Source organism: Trachypithecus francoisi, unplaced genomic scaffold (genome assembly GCF_009764315.1).
Source record: "Trachypithecus francoisi isolate TF-2019V2 unplaced genomic scaffold, Tfra_2.0 Lachesis_group5, whole genome shotgun sequence".
In the NCBI taxonomy this organism is placed as follows: Eukaryota; Metazoa; Chordata; class Mammalia; order Primates; family Cercopithecidae; genus Trachypithecus; species Trachypithecus francoisi.
The window spans coordinates 144557150-144574100 of NW_022681470.1; the positions used below are offsets into that span (position 1 = coordinate 144557150).

The 16951-nt window shown below is 60.3% G+C and overlaps 1 protein-coding gene and 1 long non-coding RNA gene across 4 annotated transcripts in view; both read right to left on the minus strand.

The window, feature by feature from the left end:
- Window positions 1-1616: 1616 nt before the first annotated feature.
- KDM4B (lysine demethylase 4B) overlaps window positions 1617-16951 on the minus strand; it is a 182186-nt gene continuing 166851 nt past the window's right edge. The window contains exons 19-23 of one of the 3 annotated variants that reach the window (XM_033195839.1): window positions 10761-10946; window positions 10511-10675; window positions 9887-10006; window positions 4715-4807; window positions 1617-3853 (exon numbers count right to left, since the gene is read on the minus strand). In XM_033195839.1, coding sequence (XP_033051730.1) covers window positions 3677-3853; window positions 4715-4807; window positions 9887-10006; window positions 10511-10675; window positions 10761-10946 — 741 coding nt within the window. In that variant the 3' untranslated portion in view covers window positions 1617-3676. The other 2 variants (XM_033195837.1, XM_033195836.1) reach the window with 2 other exon arrangements.
- On the minus strand, window positions 13761-16191 carry LOC117074415. Its single transcript, XR_004433578.1, has 3 exons — window positions 16146-16191; window positions 16093-16096; window positions 13761-15957 (listed from the first exon to the last, which is right to left on the minus strand). It is a non-coding gene; the product is annotated as an uncharacterized LOC117074415 (long non-coding RNA).

Here is a 16951-nt window from a genome sequence, read left to right on the forward strand (position 1 = left end):
TTTGGAAAACAACGGAAAGGATGTTGCAGGCACCACCTGCTCCTGCCACAGTCCCTCTGCCAGCCTGGGGAGGCTTGGGGACGCTGATCCATCAGTCAGTGCCACCCAGGGCCTGGGGCGGGGGGGGCACCCCAGAGGCTTTGGCTTCAGGCTGCGTCTGTCCCCGCACACAGGGAAGGCTTTCGAGACGGGGAAGAGGGACACAGTCTTTGTCGGGAAATCGCAGCGTGCAGAGCATCCAAGCCTCCTGTGGCCACAGGCTTCACCCCACCCTGGATCCCTCTTCCCCATCTGCAGCAGACAGGGGAACTGAGTCCTGGTGGTGTTGAGAGGATGCAGGAGGCGGGAGGGCCCCAGAAGGGAGACTCGGTGCTGGGGGCGGTTGGTGGATGAAGCTTTTGTCAAGGGCACCCTCTGTTCAGGACACAAGCCTTCAGCACAGCAGGCAGGCGGACACTCCTTCTGCAGAGGGAATGCCAGGGCCCAAGGGAGGGATGGCCTGGCCATGTCCCCCTGAGCCCTGGCTGCTGGGTCTGGGTTCCACCAGGTGTTCCAGCCCCCAGCACCCAGGACCCAGTCCTGGGTCCCCGCCTCCACCCACTCCCTGCAGGTGATTTTGTTCTCTAGTTCCAACACCTGCCAGCTGACGGCCCCTGACCTCCTGCCTTGGGGCGGCCTCCCCAGACCTGGCATCTTCACCTGGACGTCTTGCATTCAAATCCAACCCCCTCCCAGCTCAACGCCTCCTTCCAGGGGGTCGGGTGATCTGCAAATCCTATTGGCTCTACCCCGAAAATGCACCCAGGGTCCACCGCTTCTCACTACACCTGACCCCTGCCCTGGTCGCTGGCTTCTGCCCTTACCACATCTCCTCCCCACAACAATCACCAGAGGGCGCCTGTGAGCACCTGAGTCAGGGCCCATCCCTCCCCTGCCCACAGTCCTCCATGGCTCCCACCTCCCTCAGGGTCAAAGCCCAAGTCCTGCCCAAGGCCCACAAGGCCCTGCACACCTGCCTCCACTCCTCCCCTCCCCTCCTGCCTCTGCTCCAGCCACAGGGGCCTCTTCATGTTCTTGCAGCACACCAGGCACAGGAGGGTCACCTCCCTGAGGGAGGCTCAGGTCTCCAGTGTCCCCTCTGTTGACTCCAGACCTGGTGGGGGTGGGCACTGAGTGACCCAGGCCAGGACTGCGGGGTCCCAGTGGCCATCTAGGGCCATAAGCCCCAGCACGTCCGCCAGCCACCACCACCACAAGCGACGCTCCCGGGGCTCAGGTGTCACCAGAACTGGGTTGGGGACAGGGACAGGGCAGCTGCTGGCTGGGACAAGTGAGGCCAGGCCCAGGCCCTCAGGGAATTGGGGGGGGATCATGGGGTCTGCTGCGGCAGTCACCCAGCCTGGCCACAGTGTGAGAGGCATGACAGCCGCTGAGTGTTGGGGACGCTGGAGAGTGGGAGGGGAGGGACATCCAGCTCTGGAAGCAAACCTTCTCCCAGGAGAACGGGGCGCGGGCAGCCCCACCCCAGGGAGGCCCCGACATCGGTCCCCCTGGCATAGGCTCAGAAATGAAGACACGTGCCAGGGCGTGGAACGGGGTTTCGCAGCGTTCATGAACCTTTAATTCATTATGAGCCTAGAGGCCGGGAAATTAGGCAAAAAATACAGCGTATCCTTCATCTCGGGTGGGGAAAAACCAGGGCGCTGGGTTTTGTCTCGTCTTTGCACAGAGTAAGACACAGAGATACCTTCGTGGGGAGAGCGTGCAGCTCCGGCCTGCCCTTCTGTGGCCCGTCTACGCAGGCCGTCCCGGAGCCCACCACGGGATGGGTGTGACCCCCAAGGGACAAGGGCAGCAGAGGCACCCACCCGCTTCTTTACAATATAAATAGCATTTTCAAACAACGTAAGAATACAGTGTCAGCGCCACACTGGGCGAGGGCTGCGTGCAGAGGACCACCTCCACATTTCGGCTGACACCCCCCCGACCTCCCCACCCGGCCCTCTCCAGGGCAACCGCCCCCCTCCCCCACCAAGGAAATGAAAGGCTTGCTCCTGCGTAACTCTTTCCGTTTTCCTTAGTCCTCTCTAGCCTGGGGACTGTTAGGACACTGTTTTATAGTACAAACATTGCTTTTTTTTTTTTTTTTTTTGGAGACAGGGTCTCGCTCTGCTGCCCAGGCTGGAGTGCAGTGGTGCAATCTGAGCTCACTGCAGCCTCAAACTCCTGGACTCAAGCAATCCTCCCACCACAGCCTCCCGAGTAGCTAGGACCACAGGCGTGCACCACCACACCCAGCGAATCTGTAAAAAATTTGTAGGGATGGGGTCTCACTATGCAGCCCAGGCTGGTCCCAAACTCCTGCCTCAGCCGTTTTTTGCTTTTAATACAAGCAAATTATCCCCTCTACCCCTCCCTGGGGCAGGAGACAGCTAAGGGGGGGAGGCTCCCCAGAGGGGTACAGAGCTGGTGAGGGAGAGGCACCGGAGAAGGCGCTTCCCAGCCTGGGCCGAAGGCTGTTTCTTCTCTATCAGCTCAACCCACTCCTAAGAAGCTGATTCCTCTCAAGTAACAGCAGCGTGGGTGGGTGGGTGGACCAAGGACACCAGGCCTTGTCCCTGCCCAGAAGCAGGCCAATGGGACCCTAAAGGCCTGCCTTGGCCCTGTGTCCCCGACCCACTCAGGACTGCGCCCCAAGAGCTGCGAAGCTGTCCACACTCAATACCAATCAGAAGGGCCTGAGGGCCTCCCTCACCTTGAGCCATGGGAGGTCCAGGGGTGCTTCGTCTGCAAAGAAGCCTCTGGAACCCCTGCGGTTCTCTCGGGTGAGAGAAAGAGAGATGAACCCCGGGACAGAGTTTATTCTGCAAAGATGGGCGCAGACAGAGGGAGGCCCCAGACCCCGGGGCTTCCCCTGGCCAGGCACACAGGGGCAGCCACCAGAGAGCCTGGGCCTCCTCCCAGCAGGCGCAGAGCGGGGACAGGCACTGGTACCCAGACCATCAAAGTCCAGGAGCCGGGGTGAGGCGAGACCGGGCTGTGCCGTATCCGGGACGTCCTGCCCACCCCCAGGCTCACCCTCCAATTACCGGGCCTCTTTCCCTGCCTGCTCTGTAGCCAAATCATAGTATTTTAAAACAACAAACAAAAAAACAGCGAGATGCTCTGACCTCTCAGAGAATCCTGGTTCTGAGAAAAACAATGTGTTTGTTTTGTTTTGTTCTGTTTTTCTTAAAGCCACATATCTAGAAAACAACTTTGGGGATATTTTCCTTTGTTCTCCTTTTTTTCTTGCTTTTTTTTTTAAAACAATATGTATTTATAGAAAGAGCCTCACAAAGGTGGTTTATGTACAGAAGTGACAATCTCAAAGGTTGCTCAGTAGGGCATTGCAGTAGCACCTTTTCGAGAAGAAGAGAGCTTACATGGTTTAAAATTCTGAGTAGTTGAGTGGGGTGCACCCCCGGCCGGCCCCCGAGCCCGCCTGGCCCTGCTCCCTGAGTCTGGGGCCGCGTGCGGCGTCCCGCTGGCTCCTGTCGCCCTAGGGGGCACCCGCGGCGTGGAGGTGGCCTCTCGGGGGTCGGGGACGCGAGGACAGGAATTCACAGCAAGCGAACGCCCGGGGCGTGCCATGGCCTCCCCGCCGGGCTGAGGGTTGCCTGAGCGGCCAGCTGTCCTAGAAGGGGCCTCCGGGCCGGCCCTGCACCTGCAGGAGGCTCTCCACGAAGGCCACGTAGTCCTGGCTCCGCCCTGAGTCCTCCGTGGCAAGCGGGGTGCCCACACGCGGGCGCTTGGCGGCCTTGGCCTCCTCCCCCGAGAAGGCGGGCTCCTGCGGTGCCCCCGTGCTCAGTGACTGCGGGAGAGCGGAAGCACAGGGTTAGCATGGTGGAGACGCTCTGCGCAGCCCCGGCCACTGTCCATGGCCTCTGAGAGGAGCCAGCTGGACACAGAGCCCTGATGGCTGTGGGGGCTGCTCAGAGGCTCCCGTCTTCCTGCAAACCCCTGATCCTGCCAATGGAGGGGCCCTGCCCTTCGCCCCAGCCGCTGGCCCCCTAGTGGGGTGCCCTGGCTGGAGCTGGGACCGTCCGTCTGGCAGCCCCCATCTGTTCCCCGAGGGACCTCTCTGTGGCTGAGCAGCTGTGGCCAGGAGCAGGAACCTCCCCCATGGGCTCTGCCCCTCAACACCTCGCCTCTGGATTAGAAAGAGAATAAAGGAAGCCCATGAGGGCTGCGGGAGCGAAAGCCAGCGCTGCCTCCGCTGCCTCCAGGACTCAGGCTCCCGTTTAATAAGGAAAAAGCTCAGGAAAGCTTTTTTAAGCCGACAACTTGGGTGCCCGTACTTCGCCTGTGCCCCAAAACCTGTGGTGGCTCAGAGGCCACCCTGTGCGGGGTTGGGCAGCACGGGTCCTGCAGGGCAAGGGGGCTTGGTGGGTCTGCTCCACATTCATGACAAGGGGAGGGCTCCTCCAACCCTCCCTCCCCACATGACGGACATCGCCCAGGAGCTGCACACCCGGAGTCAACGCAAAGGAAGCGTCTCCTGCCAGGAGCCCATGGGCCAGCTGTGCCGGGGCGGCTGGGACCCCCTTCCAGCAGAGGTGCAGGAGGAAGGGGTGGTCCACGCCATTGGAAGACGCAGTCTGTGCCCTGCCTCGTCCCAGACGGGCTCCCTGAGGAGCCACCCGGAGCCACCAGGCCGGCCTCGTGCACTCACCAGCCGAGAGCGGACCCTCTTGGGCAGCTCCTCCTCCAGCGTGAAGATGTCCCCACGCTTCACCGTCAGCTGGGACCCGTCCTCAAACTCCACCTGCAGGGGAGGTGGCTCTCAGGGGCCTGGCACTGCCAGGCTGGCAGGTGCTCCAGGCAGGCCACGGCCTCAAGGGCTGGGAGGCCGGCCCCCTTGGGTGCACGGGGCCTGCTAGAGGCCACATGCAGCCGAGCTGAAGCTCATGTCCACCTCTGACACCGCCTGCAGCAAACAGTGATGAGGCGGAGGGTCCTGTCCCATGGTGCAAGGATGATGGAGGACAAGACAGCCTGGGGCAGAGGCGGGGGCCCTGCAGCTTCCACATGGAGACAGAGCCCTCACCCCTCACCTCCTCCCAGCTCGACAGACATCTGTCTCCATGAAGACACAGCCCCAGGACAAGGTGACAGAGGCACTGGGTGGACACAGAGCCGGGCAGGAGGTGCAGTGCCCTAACAGCGCCTGGGAGGCAGGCGAGACCGGGCAGGGGGACACAGGGGCCTGAGCTCAGGAGTCCCCAACCAGAGGTGAAGGACAGGGCCCCCAGCTTACGTGTGGCGCCCTGAAAACAGCTTGGTTACCTCTTCCCTTCAACTCAGAGACAAATCACCCCCTTCCAGCCTCCCCAGCTGGTGCCTTGTTCCAGGCGGCAGATGCCTGATTGGTGAGGGGCACCGGGAGCACCCCACTCCCTCCTCGTTACGCTTGGCGCCAGCTCAGGCTCACGGAGATTCTCTCAGGGACCCTCTGGCAACACAACACTGTCCCAGGAAGGGCATGCCAGGGAGGGGCGTGTGTCTCCAGGCCTACCTCATGACTGCGATGGGCGACAGGCGCCGTGTTCCCAAGCCAGGAAAGGTGCAGGGGTCACTCCCCGGCCCTAACCGCCATTCTGCTCCAGGGGAGAGGGTTCCCATAGCAGAAGGCTGGCTTTTCACATTTAAAAACTCGAAACAAGCTGGGTATGGTGGCACATGCCTGTGGTCCCAGCTAGCCAGGAGGCTGAGGTCGAGGCTGTAGTGAGCTCTAATGATGTCACTGCACTCCAGTCTGGGTGACAGATCAAGACCCCGTCTCAAAACCAACAAAAGGCACACATTAAGACCGTCACAGAAGAGTACAAAAGTCACACACTAAGACCCTCACGGAAGTGTGTCTGGGGCCAGATGCCCCAGGTAGCGTGCAGGGCGGTAGCCCGGGATCACAGCACCTCCCGCTCTACGACGGCACAGACCCTGCCTCAGGGCAGCCAAGCCTGAGTCCCTGTGACTCCTCCAGGGATGGCTGGGGATGGAGACAGAGGTGGGCCCTGGAGAGAGTCTGCTGTGGGTTCCACAGGCCTCTTGGCTGGCACAGGTGGCGGGAGGAGCAGGGCTGGGAGTGCCCAGTGTGAACTCTCGGATGGCCAGTTGCCTCTGGGTCATGTCCTGGGACGACAGCACAGATCTCCCGGGGATGTGTGGAGGAACCTGCCAGGAACCAAGGACCTGGGTGCCACCCTCTGCCCCGTCCCGCCCATCTCATTTGTAGAGGGAAGCCACCAGGAGAAGACCCCTTCCCAGCGCCTGCCCAGTGAGGAGAATCTGGGCAGAGGAGTCCTGGTGTTGGAGCCCCAGCACCCTGGAAAGCGATTTCCACCCCCGGTGTGGCCAGGCTCCACTTTGCCACCGGCAGCAGCAGGTTTTGGAGCTCCCACCCCAGGAGTCCCAAGGCTCACCTACAGCCTTTCCCCAGCCCCTGGCCCCGACTTGGCCTCTCGGCTTCTGGTAGGCGCGGCACACGGCGACTCAGTCAGGCACACAAGCAGCCTTGCCGGGAGGGGAAGGCGCATTCTAGAAACTCGGCGGAAACTGGCTCAGGTTTCTGGGTCGGGAAGACTGGGGAGATCCGCCCCAGATTCTCAGGAGCACAGAAGCGCCTAGGAGGACAGCGCTCACACTGCCGGGTCCAAGTGGGCTCCCGGGGAATCTTCTGTGCTCGGGTAATTTGGGAACTGGGGCCTGATTGGAGACTCAGACTGTTTCCTCCCAGCGCCTCCCTGGAATCTGCTTTCACTATGAGTCTCCACGGGGCGAGCTCTGAAGGGAGGGTTTGCTTTTTAACATTTTGAGAAAACGATACGCTTGCAGCTACAGGAAATCAGAGAGGCGTGCGCCTCAGCCCAGGCTCCCTGTGGCGACGTCTTGCCTGGCACTTCTCAGAAGCATCTCGAGGGGTCACGTGTGAAGGAAACGTGTTCCGAGTGTTCCGGACAGGCGGGGGGGAGGGGGGGCTCTTGGGGCCTTGGCATGTGGGCGTCCCATCCACTCAGCCCTGCTGTCACCTGGGCCTGCCCCAGCCCCCACTGACTAGGCCTCAGCCTCGGGGCAGGCAGCTCCAGCCCCACCTCCTCGGCCACCACACAGCGGGCGTTGGCAGGATCGTATGACCGAGGTCCTGCTGCCACCTCGCAGGCAGGTGGGCACTCCACGGTGGCTTGCTGGCTTCCGATACCACCTGTTACTGATTCCACAGCCTCTGCCCCCTGCCCCTGAGCACTCCGGAGATGCGACTTTTTTTTTTTTTTTTTTTTTGAGACAGAGCCTTGCTTCATCACCCAGGTTGGAGTGCAGTGGCGTGATCTTGGATCACTGAAGCCTCAACCTCCCAGGCTCAAGTGATCCTCCCACCTCAGCCTCCCAAGTAGCTGGGACTACAGGTGCGTGCCACCATGCTCAGCTAATTTTGTTATTTTGTAGAGACAGGGTTTTGCTGTGTTGCCCAGGCTGCTCTCGAACCCCTGGGCTCAAGCGCTCTGCCTGCCTCAGCCTCCCACAGTGCTGTGATCATAGCATGAGCCCTCGCACCTGGCTGGCATCATCTCATTTCTGACTGTCTCGTTAGCTCGGCTTCCTTGGGGTGAGCTCCCTGACGCTGGCCCCCTCCTGGGCTCTGGTGACATGTCAATGATCCTGGGAGCACCCGAGCACTGTCCGCTTCCTTCGCCACCAGGGCGGGGGCTGCTTCCGGCGCCTCTTCTGTGGGATGTTGTCAAGATCCACCCTGAGTCTCCCTTGTCATTTTCCAGCACGGCTGTGCTGTGTACATTATAAATGGCTATTCATTCATTCATGTGCTTTCTATTACCTTCATAGGTTTCTTGAGGGAAGGAGACTGGCACGTGCTCAGCCTGATCTCTGGAGTAAACTTCCACAGTGTTCTAGAGGTCCTGGCTCAACCTCCCCTCCTTGAGTCCAGTCCAACCTGCCTGGGCCAGACTCTGAGGCTCCCGGGGCAGGCGGAGGGTCTTGTCACTGTCATACACACCCCACCCATCCTGCCGTGTATGACACGCACCAGAATGCTTCCCAGCAGATATTTTTTTTTGTTTTTTGGAGACAGGGTCTCAGTGTCGCCCAAGCTGGAGTCCAGTGGCTCAATTACAGCTCACTGCATCCTCAGCCTCCTGGGTTAAAGCGATCTTCTCACCTCAGCCTGTCGCTGAGTAGCTGAGATGACACACGCACACTACCATGCTCAGCTAATTTTTAAAATTTTTTTGTAGAGATTGGCAGGGGGGAGGGTCTCACTTTGTTGCCCAGGCTGGTCTCGAACTCTTAGCCTCAAGTGATTCTCCTGCCTCGGCCTCCCAAAGTGCTGGGATTTTCTTTCTTTTTTTTTTCTTTTTGAGACGGAGTCTTGCTCTGTCGCCCAGGCTGGAGTGCAGTGGCACAATCTCGGCTCACTGCAAGCTCCGCCTCCCGGGTTCACACCATTCTCCTGCCTCAGCCTCCTGAGTAGCTGGGACTACAGGCGCCCGCCACCGCGCCCGGCTATTTTTTTGTATTTTTAGTAGAGACGGGGTTTCACCGTGGTCTCGATCTCCTGACCTTGTGATCCGCCTGCCTCGGCCTCCCAAAGTGCTGGGATTACAGGCGTGAGCCACCGCACCCGGCCTAAAGTGCTGGGATTACAGGTGTGAGCCACCGTGCCCAGCCCAGCCTGAAACTCATAATCTGAGAGAAGAGCTGCCAGGTGAGCCGAGCGGGAATTATTCTCTTTTGCTGCTGCTTGGGATGGGCTAAGGGGTGCAAATCAACCTTGCCCTTGGTCTAAGCCAAAAACAATCAGGAAGTCCAAGGAGCTGCCTGAGCCTCCCCTGGGGCAGGCTGGAGCTGAGCAGAAGTGCCAGTGTCTGGAGATTGGTGGTAGCTCCCATCGAGCTGGCCACGGGGATGGCTTGTCCCTGAAACCACCTCCTTCTCAAGGAGCAGGGAAGACTCTGCAGGGTCCAAGAGTGGTGACTGGGTGGGGCCAGCCTGCACGGCACAGGGTCCTGGACGCTCAGTGACAGCTCTGAGAGCGGTGACCGGGTGGGGCCGGCCTGCACAGCACAGGGTCCTGGACGCTCAGTGACAGGTCTGAGAGTGGTGACCGGGTGGTGACCACCCCCGTGCCATGCAGGCCGGCTCTGCCTGGTCATCGCTCTCGGACCTGTCACTGAACGTCCAGGACCCCTGCCCTGTCCCATGCAGGCTGGCCCTGCCCGGTCACCACTCTCTGACCTGTCACTGAGCGTCCAGGACCCCCCCCGTGCTGTGCAGGCTGGCGCCGCCCGGTCACTGCTCTCTGACCTGTCACTGAGCGTCCAGAAAGCCTTGTACCATGTTAGCCAGGCTGGTCTTGAACTCCTGACCTCAAGTGATCCGCCTGCCTCGGCCTCTCAAAGTGTTGGGATTACATGGCTGAACCACCGTGTTGGGTCTAAGATTCCACACTTTTAAATAATTTATCTTCCACAATCATGAGAAGCAGCTCACCACCAATTTGATTAAAAAAAAAAAAAAAACCAGGGGTAGTGAGCTGTACACTCCGAAACGGTGAAAGGGAGAACGTACGTTAAGAAAAACTGAGGTGTCTCAAAGGGAAATGCCACCCGAGTGGAGGCCCCTTTAGCTTTGAAAACGAACAAGCCCAGGGCTTCTAACTCAGGCAGGCGAGCCGAGGCTCAGCTGGGCCCTGCCGGCCTCACTAACCACAGCCCACGCCCGCCAGTGCCCGAGGCAAAGGCACCTGGACCAGGGCTGTGATCCTCCCGCTCCCACACCTACAAGAAGAGCTTGGTGAAGGCACAGCGGGGCTGCCAGGTTCCGCGCTTACCTGGTAGATGTGGCTGGTGACCGAGGAGATGAACTTGGCTTTGTAGAGGTTGCCGTCAGTCCACCGGAGCTCCACCAGCTCCCCCTCGGAAGGGGGTCCCAGCCGGACACAGTCCCTACTCTGCAGGGAGAACAGGCGGGAGGTGAGGTCCCAGCCACACTACGCCGGGGGCTGTCGCTGGGTTTTAGACCCTCTCCACACTGGCAAGTAAGGTTCTCTGCCTGAAGCCCCAAAGCCGGCTGCGGGGGCTGGGGGTAGAGGGGGCGGTGCGGAGCCCTGAATGCAGGTTGCTTTCTGCTTTGTTTCTGCAGAACACAGTGAGCACTGCTTTTCCCGAAGGGGCCTGGGGCCTGAGGACAAGGGGACCCCGTGGAGGGATCTGGAGTCAGGCTGCTCCCAGTTTCCCCTCTGCCCTGCCCTACACTCACCGTGACGCTCTCGGGGTTCAGGTTGTCGCTGTGCTCCCAGCCTCCCCCCGCCCCGCCCTCACCGTGATGCTCTCGGGGTTCAGGTTGTCGCTGTGCTCCCAGCCTCCCCCCGCCCCGCCCCACACTCACCGTGATGCTCTCGGGGTACAGGTTGTCACTGTGCTCCCAGCCTCCCCCCGCCCCGCCCCACACTCACCGTGATGCTCTCGGGGTACAGGTTGTCGCTGTAGGAGCCGTCATCGAAGTTCACTTCGTAGCAGGTCTGTGTGGCAGCACCGATGACGCGGCAGCGGTAGTACAGCCCGTTGCGGTTCTTGGTGATGACCACCTGGCCTAGGGACACGGCCCTCAGGAGCTGGACCTGGGAGGGTGCGGGGGACAATCAGCGTGGGCGTCGGTGGGGTGGGAGCCGGGGATCAGGGGCAATGAGGCGGGCAGGCACTCACAGCGTGGCCCCCCGACTTGTGCTTGAGGCAGGTGATGGAGACCACGTAGGGCCAGTCGTCCGGCTCCATGAGCACACCAGCGGCGTGGGCGCAGGTCACGTGGAAGGACGTGGAGCAGTGCTCGTAGGAGCACTGGATGCAGGCACCCGACACCTTCTTCATCCGCTTCCGGCAGTACACGCATTTCTGGGGACGGGGACACAGGTGGGGCATGGGGCTGGAGCTTCCCTAGGGAAGCTGGGACGGAGGCCCCGGCCCCTCCCGGCATAGCCTTCAAGGGAGGCATGGTGGGAGTGGCCCTGTGTTCTGCCCGGCGACGGGCCCCCTCTCCAGCCCAGAGCCCGCAGCCTCCCTGGCCAAGTCCTCCAGACCCACTGACCCAGCCACCTGCTGCTCAGCCCCGGGGGAGTCTTCTCCCGTCCCCCCGTGTGTCAGCGACTGCTGGGACAGACACCAAAGAGCCCCATGTGGTGTTGCTCAGCCAGAGAGGAACACGGGGCGACAGAGATGTGCCCTGGGAACACGGAGTGAGTGCAGACCGTGTGACCCCGTGATCTGCAACCCCCAGGGCTGGCAACCCAGACACAGGAAGTGGGCTCATGGGGTACAGGGTGGGGGACGGCAGCGACTGGTAATGGGGCCGGTTCTTCATGGGGTGATTAAATGTTCTGGAATTAGTGTGAAGTTGACACAACTCAGAATGTACTAAAAAACATGGAGTGGCACACTTTAGAATGGTTCAAGTGAAGGATTTTTTCTTTTTTTTTTAAGATAGGGTCTTGCTCTGTCGCCCAGGCTGAAGCGCACGGCGCGATCATGGCTCACTCTAGCCTCCAACTCCTGGGCTCCAGCGATCCTCCCCCCTCAGCCTCTTGAGTAGCTGGGACCACAGACGCAATCACCATGCCTGGCTAATTTTTAATTTTTTGTAGAGGTGGAGTCTTGCTGTGTTGCCAAGGCTGGTCTCAAACTCCTGAGTTCAAGGGATCCTCCTGCCTCGACCTCCTAAACTGCTGGGATTACAGGTGTGAGCCACTGTGTGGGTCCTTTACGTCGGATTTTAACGAGAAGCCCTGAGAGAAGCCTCCTTGGTGAGGAGGGAGCACTAGAGAGCACCTTTCTTTTTTTTTTTTTTTTGAGACGGAGTCTCGCTCTGTCGCCCAGGCTGGAGTGCAGTGGCCGGATCTCAGCTCACTGCAAGCTCCGCCTCCCGGGTTCCCGCCATTCTCCTGCCTCAGCCTCTGAAGTAGCTGGGACTACAGGCGCCCGCCACCGCGCCCGGCTAGTTTTTTGTATTTTTTTAGTAGAGACGGGGTTTCACCGTATTAGCCAGGATGGTCTCGATCTCCTGACCTCGTGATCCGCCCGTCTCGGCCTCCCAAAGTGCTGGGATTACAGGCTTGAGCCACCACGCCCGGCCTGGAGAGCCACCTTTCATCCCACGACGCTCCTGCTGCAAAACCTGCGCCAGTCAGCAACACCCGCCCCAGTCAGCTCTGGGGCCCTGGCGACCACCACACCCACGCCAGGCCCCGATAAGCATTTAATAAGTGGCACCGTCACTGCTCTATAAACCATGTTCAAAAGCCAGATGAGCCAAGGGCCTGGAGCAGCGCTGATCGACGGCATCGAGATCTCATTATTTAACTGTCAATACCCAATTCTCCCATCACACAACACGTGCCGGGCGGCGCTCCAGCACGGCACCCCCCTCCAGCAGAGCGGCCGGCGTGTATGAGTGGTGGCTGTGCTCCCTGAGGGCCTGGGGGTGGGGGAGAGGCCCGGCCTGGACACTGTCAGGTGGGTTTGCTGAGCCATCTTGAACATGTCACCCACAGGCCTCCATCCCTCAGCCCAGGCCCAGGAGAAACCCAGCCCCAGGGCAGCCTGGCGCACAGCACCACCCCCTTCCGCCCCGTGGTGGCAGGCAGCCCGTGACCCTGCATCTCCACGTTGCGAAGAGTGTGCCCCAGGACCCATGAGGCCATTTGTCAGGAGCTGCGCCTGGGGCCGAGGTTGCCCAGAGCCACCCCTCCTAAGACGAGGTCCAGTCATGCCACACGCTGTGGCCACAGGAGGTCGGGCAGGCATTGTTGGCTGTCACCTCCCTTCCCGGGAGCCGCGGTTTGAAGACCCGCGTCCAGTGTTGGCCTGGCCCAGGCCAGTGTGTGCCGGGGAGTCAGGGTCTAAGGCCCTTGGGGGGCCTGGAAGGGCCCAGGTACTGGTGTTTGGTTCGAAGTTCCCAGCTCAGTGTCCTTCCTCAGAGGCCACAGGGCTGTGAGGACGACGCAGGGTGGGCTTCGGAGGTCTGCAGGGCACCACGGACTGGAGGTCACCGCTGGGTACCACCCATGGCACTGTGTCCTCAGCGTGTCACACAAAGGCGCAGTGGCTGTCCACCAACCTGCTTTCACAAACAACCCCAACCCCTGAGGGGCAGAGAACCCCCTCCTGACCGGGCCCTACCCCTCCAGGCAGGACTGTGGGCGGTGGGGAGAACCCCCTCCTGACCGGGCCCTACCCCTCCAGGCAGGACTGTGGGCGGTGGGGAGAACCCCCTCCTGACCGGGCCCTACCCCTCCAGGCAGGACTGTGGGCGGTGGGGAGAGCTGGTGCAGCTGCCCACCCTCCTGCTGCCGGAAGCTGCCTCCTCCCATCCCAAGCCCTCCCAGCCCTCCCAGGAGCTGCCGGGGCTTCTGCCCACTGCCAGGAACCTGCCCTGCTGGTAGGTGAGGGGCCTCTCCGCAGCACGCCTTGAGAACCTGGTGCTAACTTGGCCCAGGCGGGCGGCCAGCCGGAGCCCCCTGACTCACTTGGACTGCCTGGAGCCCTGAGCCGGTGGCTGGGGAGTCCTGGAGATAGACGGATGGACAGGTAACCAGGAGTGAGTGCCCCATGCCTGCGGCTTGCCCGTGGCCTGTGAAGGTGGATGGGTGGCTGGGCGAGCAGGAGTTAACCACCACCTCCTTGCAAAGCTCCATTAAGCAGTACAAGCGGGCCTTGTGTAAAAGGATTTTTAATTCATCGTTACAAGCACCGGTAATGAAGAGGCTGCGTCCTGGAAATGTCAGATGATCCACAAGGCGTCAGGGCGGGAGGATTTATCACTGCGCCGGCACCGCACCATTGCTCCACCTGAATCATGGGGCCTTTTACGCCCACGTTTGTGGACCAAGTCACTGGTGCCTCGGAAGCATCACCCGTGGGCTGCCAGCTTCCTAATCGTCTGGCCGTACCAGGCCAGGCTGGCATGACCCACTGCACGCTCTGTTGCACGAACGAGGAAAGAGGGTTCCCCCTCCAGACCAGCCTCTGTGACGGCCTGCGTGGCCCCACCCAGGTGGCACCTGTGCGCTCCAAGCGCGGCATCCAAGCCCAACAGGCTCGTGGGCACCTAGCACCAGAGCACGGGAGCCCAGGCTCTATGGTGGGCATCACCTGCCCCGCCAGACTGACGTGTCTGCTTCCAGCCCCACCTCCACATGAGCCCGACTGTCAACACCAGGCACTATGTCCGCAGCTGGGAAGATAAACCAGGCAGGAAAAGCAAGCAGGACGCTGCTGGGTACTACTGGCCGTGGGCCCAGCCTCCAGAGGCCCACAAGACACATGTGCAGAGGCTGGAGTGCACAGGGACAAATGCGTCCTCCCCATCAACGCTACCACATGCGCAGCCCTTTTAGTGGGGACGTGGCCCCAGCAAAGTCTGCATTTCGCTCTCCTCATCTTTTTTTTTTTGAGACAGGGTCTTACTCTGTAGTCCCAGCTAGAGTGCAGTGGGGAGATCTCAGCTCACTGCAACCTCCGCCTCCCGGGTTCAAGTGATTCTCCTGTCTCAGTCTCCAGAGTAGCTGGGATCACAGGCATGTCCCATCATGCAGAGCTAATTTTTGTATTTTTAGTAGAAACGGGGTTTCACTATGTTGGCCAGGCTGGTCTCAAAATCCTGACCTCAGGTGATCCGCCCGCCTTGGCCTCCCAAAGTGCTGGGATTACAGGCGTGAGTCACGGTGCCTGGCCTCCTCATCCCCTTTCTGGGCCAGATCCCAAGGCTCTGCAGGAAGCTGATTTAAAGGGCCAGCTGAGTGTCATTTTCCAGTGGGCGCGGACGGCCCCAAGTGCCTCATGCACAGATGGGCTAGAGGGTGTAAAGCAGAGACAGCCGTGTGGGGCTGCAGCCCAGGCCACAGTCGGCCAAGCCCCTCCAGGCCCCAGGCTCCTCACCTGCAGAACAGACAGCGCAGGATGACTCCACAGGCTCTCACTGTGTGGATGAAATACAGTGGGTGACACTGGGGGCCTGGGGGGACGAGGCTGCAGATTCGACAAGCCCCGAGCAGCTGCTAGTGCTCAGATGGGGTGGTCCATGCTTCAGGGAGTGGGCCCAGCTCACACCACTGCAGCCCTGCAGAGTGGAGACTGTGGCAACCCCACAGCACAGAGGAGACGGCCGAGGCAGAGAGGTTGAGGAGTCTGTCCCAAGTGCACAGCCAGCTGGTGGCCAGCACTGACCACTCCCCGACTGCCCTGTGGCTCCAAGGGGCTCCCCAAAGGGGGGCCATCATTGCTGAGAGCAGGAGGAAGCCTCGCAAGCCCCCCCTATGAGGCCCTGCCACGCCCAAGGAGGCTGCGTGCATCTGCAGGGGGCCCTCGATGTGCACCGAGAGTGGAGCAGCAGAGATCCTCCAACTCAGCCACAAAGGCCAAGCAACCCAGGCAAAGAATGGGCAAAGGAAACAGACGTGTCTCCAAAGATGGCATGCAGATGGCCAACAGGACTGTGCAAAGACGCCCAGTGTCACTGACTGCCAGGGAAACACAAATCAAACCACAGGGAGACCATCTCGCACCTGCTAGGGCGGCTGGTACAAAAAAGTCAAAGGTAGGTGTGGGTGAGGACGAGGGGAAGAGGAGAGCCCAGCACCCTGGGGGTGCGAATGGGAGTCCATCCAGTCGCAAGGGAGGGCAGTTTCCTCCAGTGCTAAAAACAGAGCTGCCCGACGGTCCAGCAATCCCACTGCTGGGTCTATATCCACAGGAAATGACATCAGAATCTCCAAACCACAACCACACTCCCACATCTGCTGCAGCACAACCCACAACAGCCAGAAGGCAGAGACATTGGCGGGTGCCCGGATCAACACAACGTGGTCCATCCACACGGCGGAACATTACTCAGCCATGAAAAGAAGGAACTCTTGCCATATTTGGGCTGAATGAATATGGATGAGCCTTGAGGACGTTACACTGAATGAAAGACGCCACTCACGCCTGTAGTCCCAGCTACCCAGGAGGCCAAGGCAGGAAGATCTCGAGGCCTGGAGTTCCAAACCAGCCTGGACAACACAGTGAGATCCCATCTCTTAAAAAAAATTGGGAGGTAACCTAATTTTTTGGCATGTGCTTGTGGTCCCAGCTACTCAGGAGGCTGAGGCAGGAGGATCGCTTGAGCCCAGGAGTTTGAGGCTGCAGAGAGCTGTGACCACACCACTGCACTTTAGCTTGGGTGAGAGTGACAGAACCTGTCTTTTTTTTTTTTGAGACGGAGTCTCGCTCTGCGGCCCAGGCTGGCGTGCAGTGGCCGGATCTCAGCTCATTGCAAGCTCTGCCTCTTGGGTTTACGCCATTCTCCTGCCTCAGCCTCCCGAGGAGCTGGGACTACAGGCGCCCGCCACCTCGCCCGGCTCGTTTTTTTGTATTTTTTTAGTAGAGACGGGGTTTCACCGTGTTAGCCAGGATGGTCTCGATCTGCTGACCTCGTGATCTGCCCGTCTCGGCCTCCCAAAGTGCTGGGATTACAGGCTTGAGCCACCGCGCCCGGCCGACCCCGTCTTTTAAGAAAGAAGCCAGTCACAGAAGAATAAAGACTGTACAATCCCACTCACGTGGGGTCTATAATACAGGCAAACACACAGAAGCAGACTGCTGGGCGCCGGGGCGGGCGGAGGGAGCTGCTGCTTAGCATGTGTGAAGTGTCAGTTATACAAGACCGATGAGCAGGCCACAGAGCCCCGCTGCCCACCGCTGGGCCTGTGGTGAAAGCTGTACAGGACCTCAGATGCTTCTTGAGAGGGTAGATCTCATGCTAAGCACTGTTAGAATTTTTTTTTTTTTTTTTTGAGACAGGGTCTGTCTGGCTCTGTCGCCCAGGCTGCAGTGTAATGGCACGATCACAGCTCACTGCAGCCTGG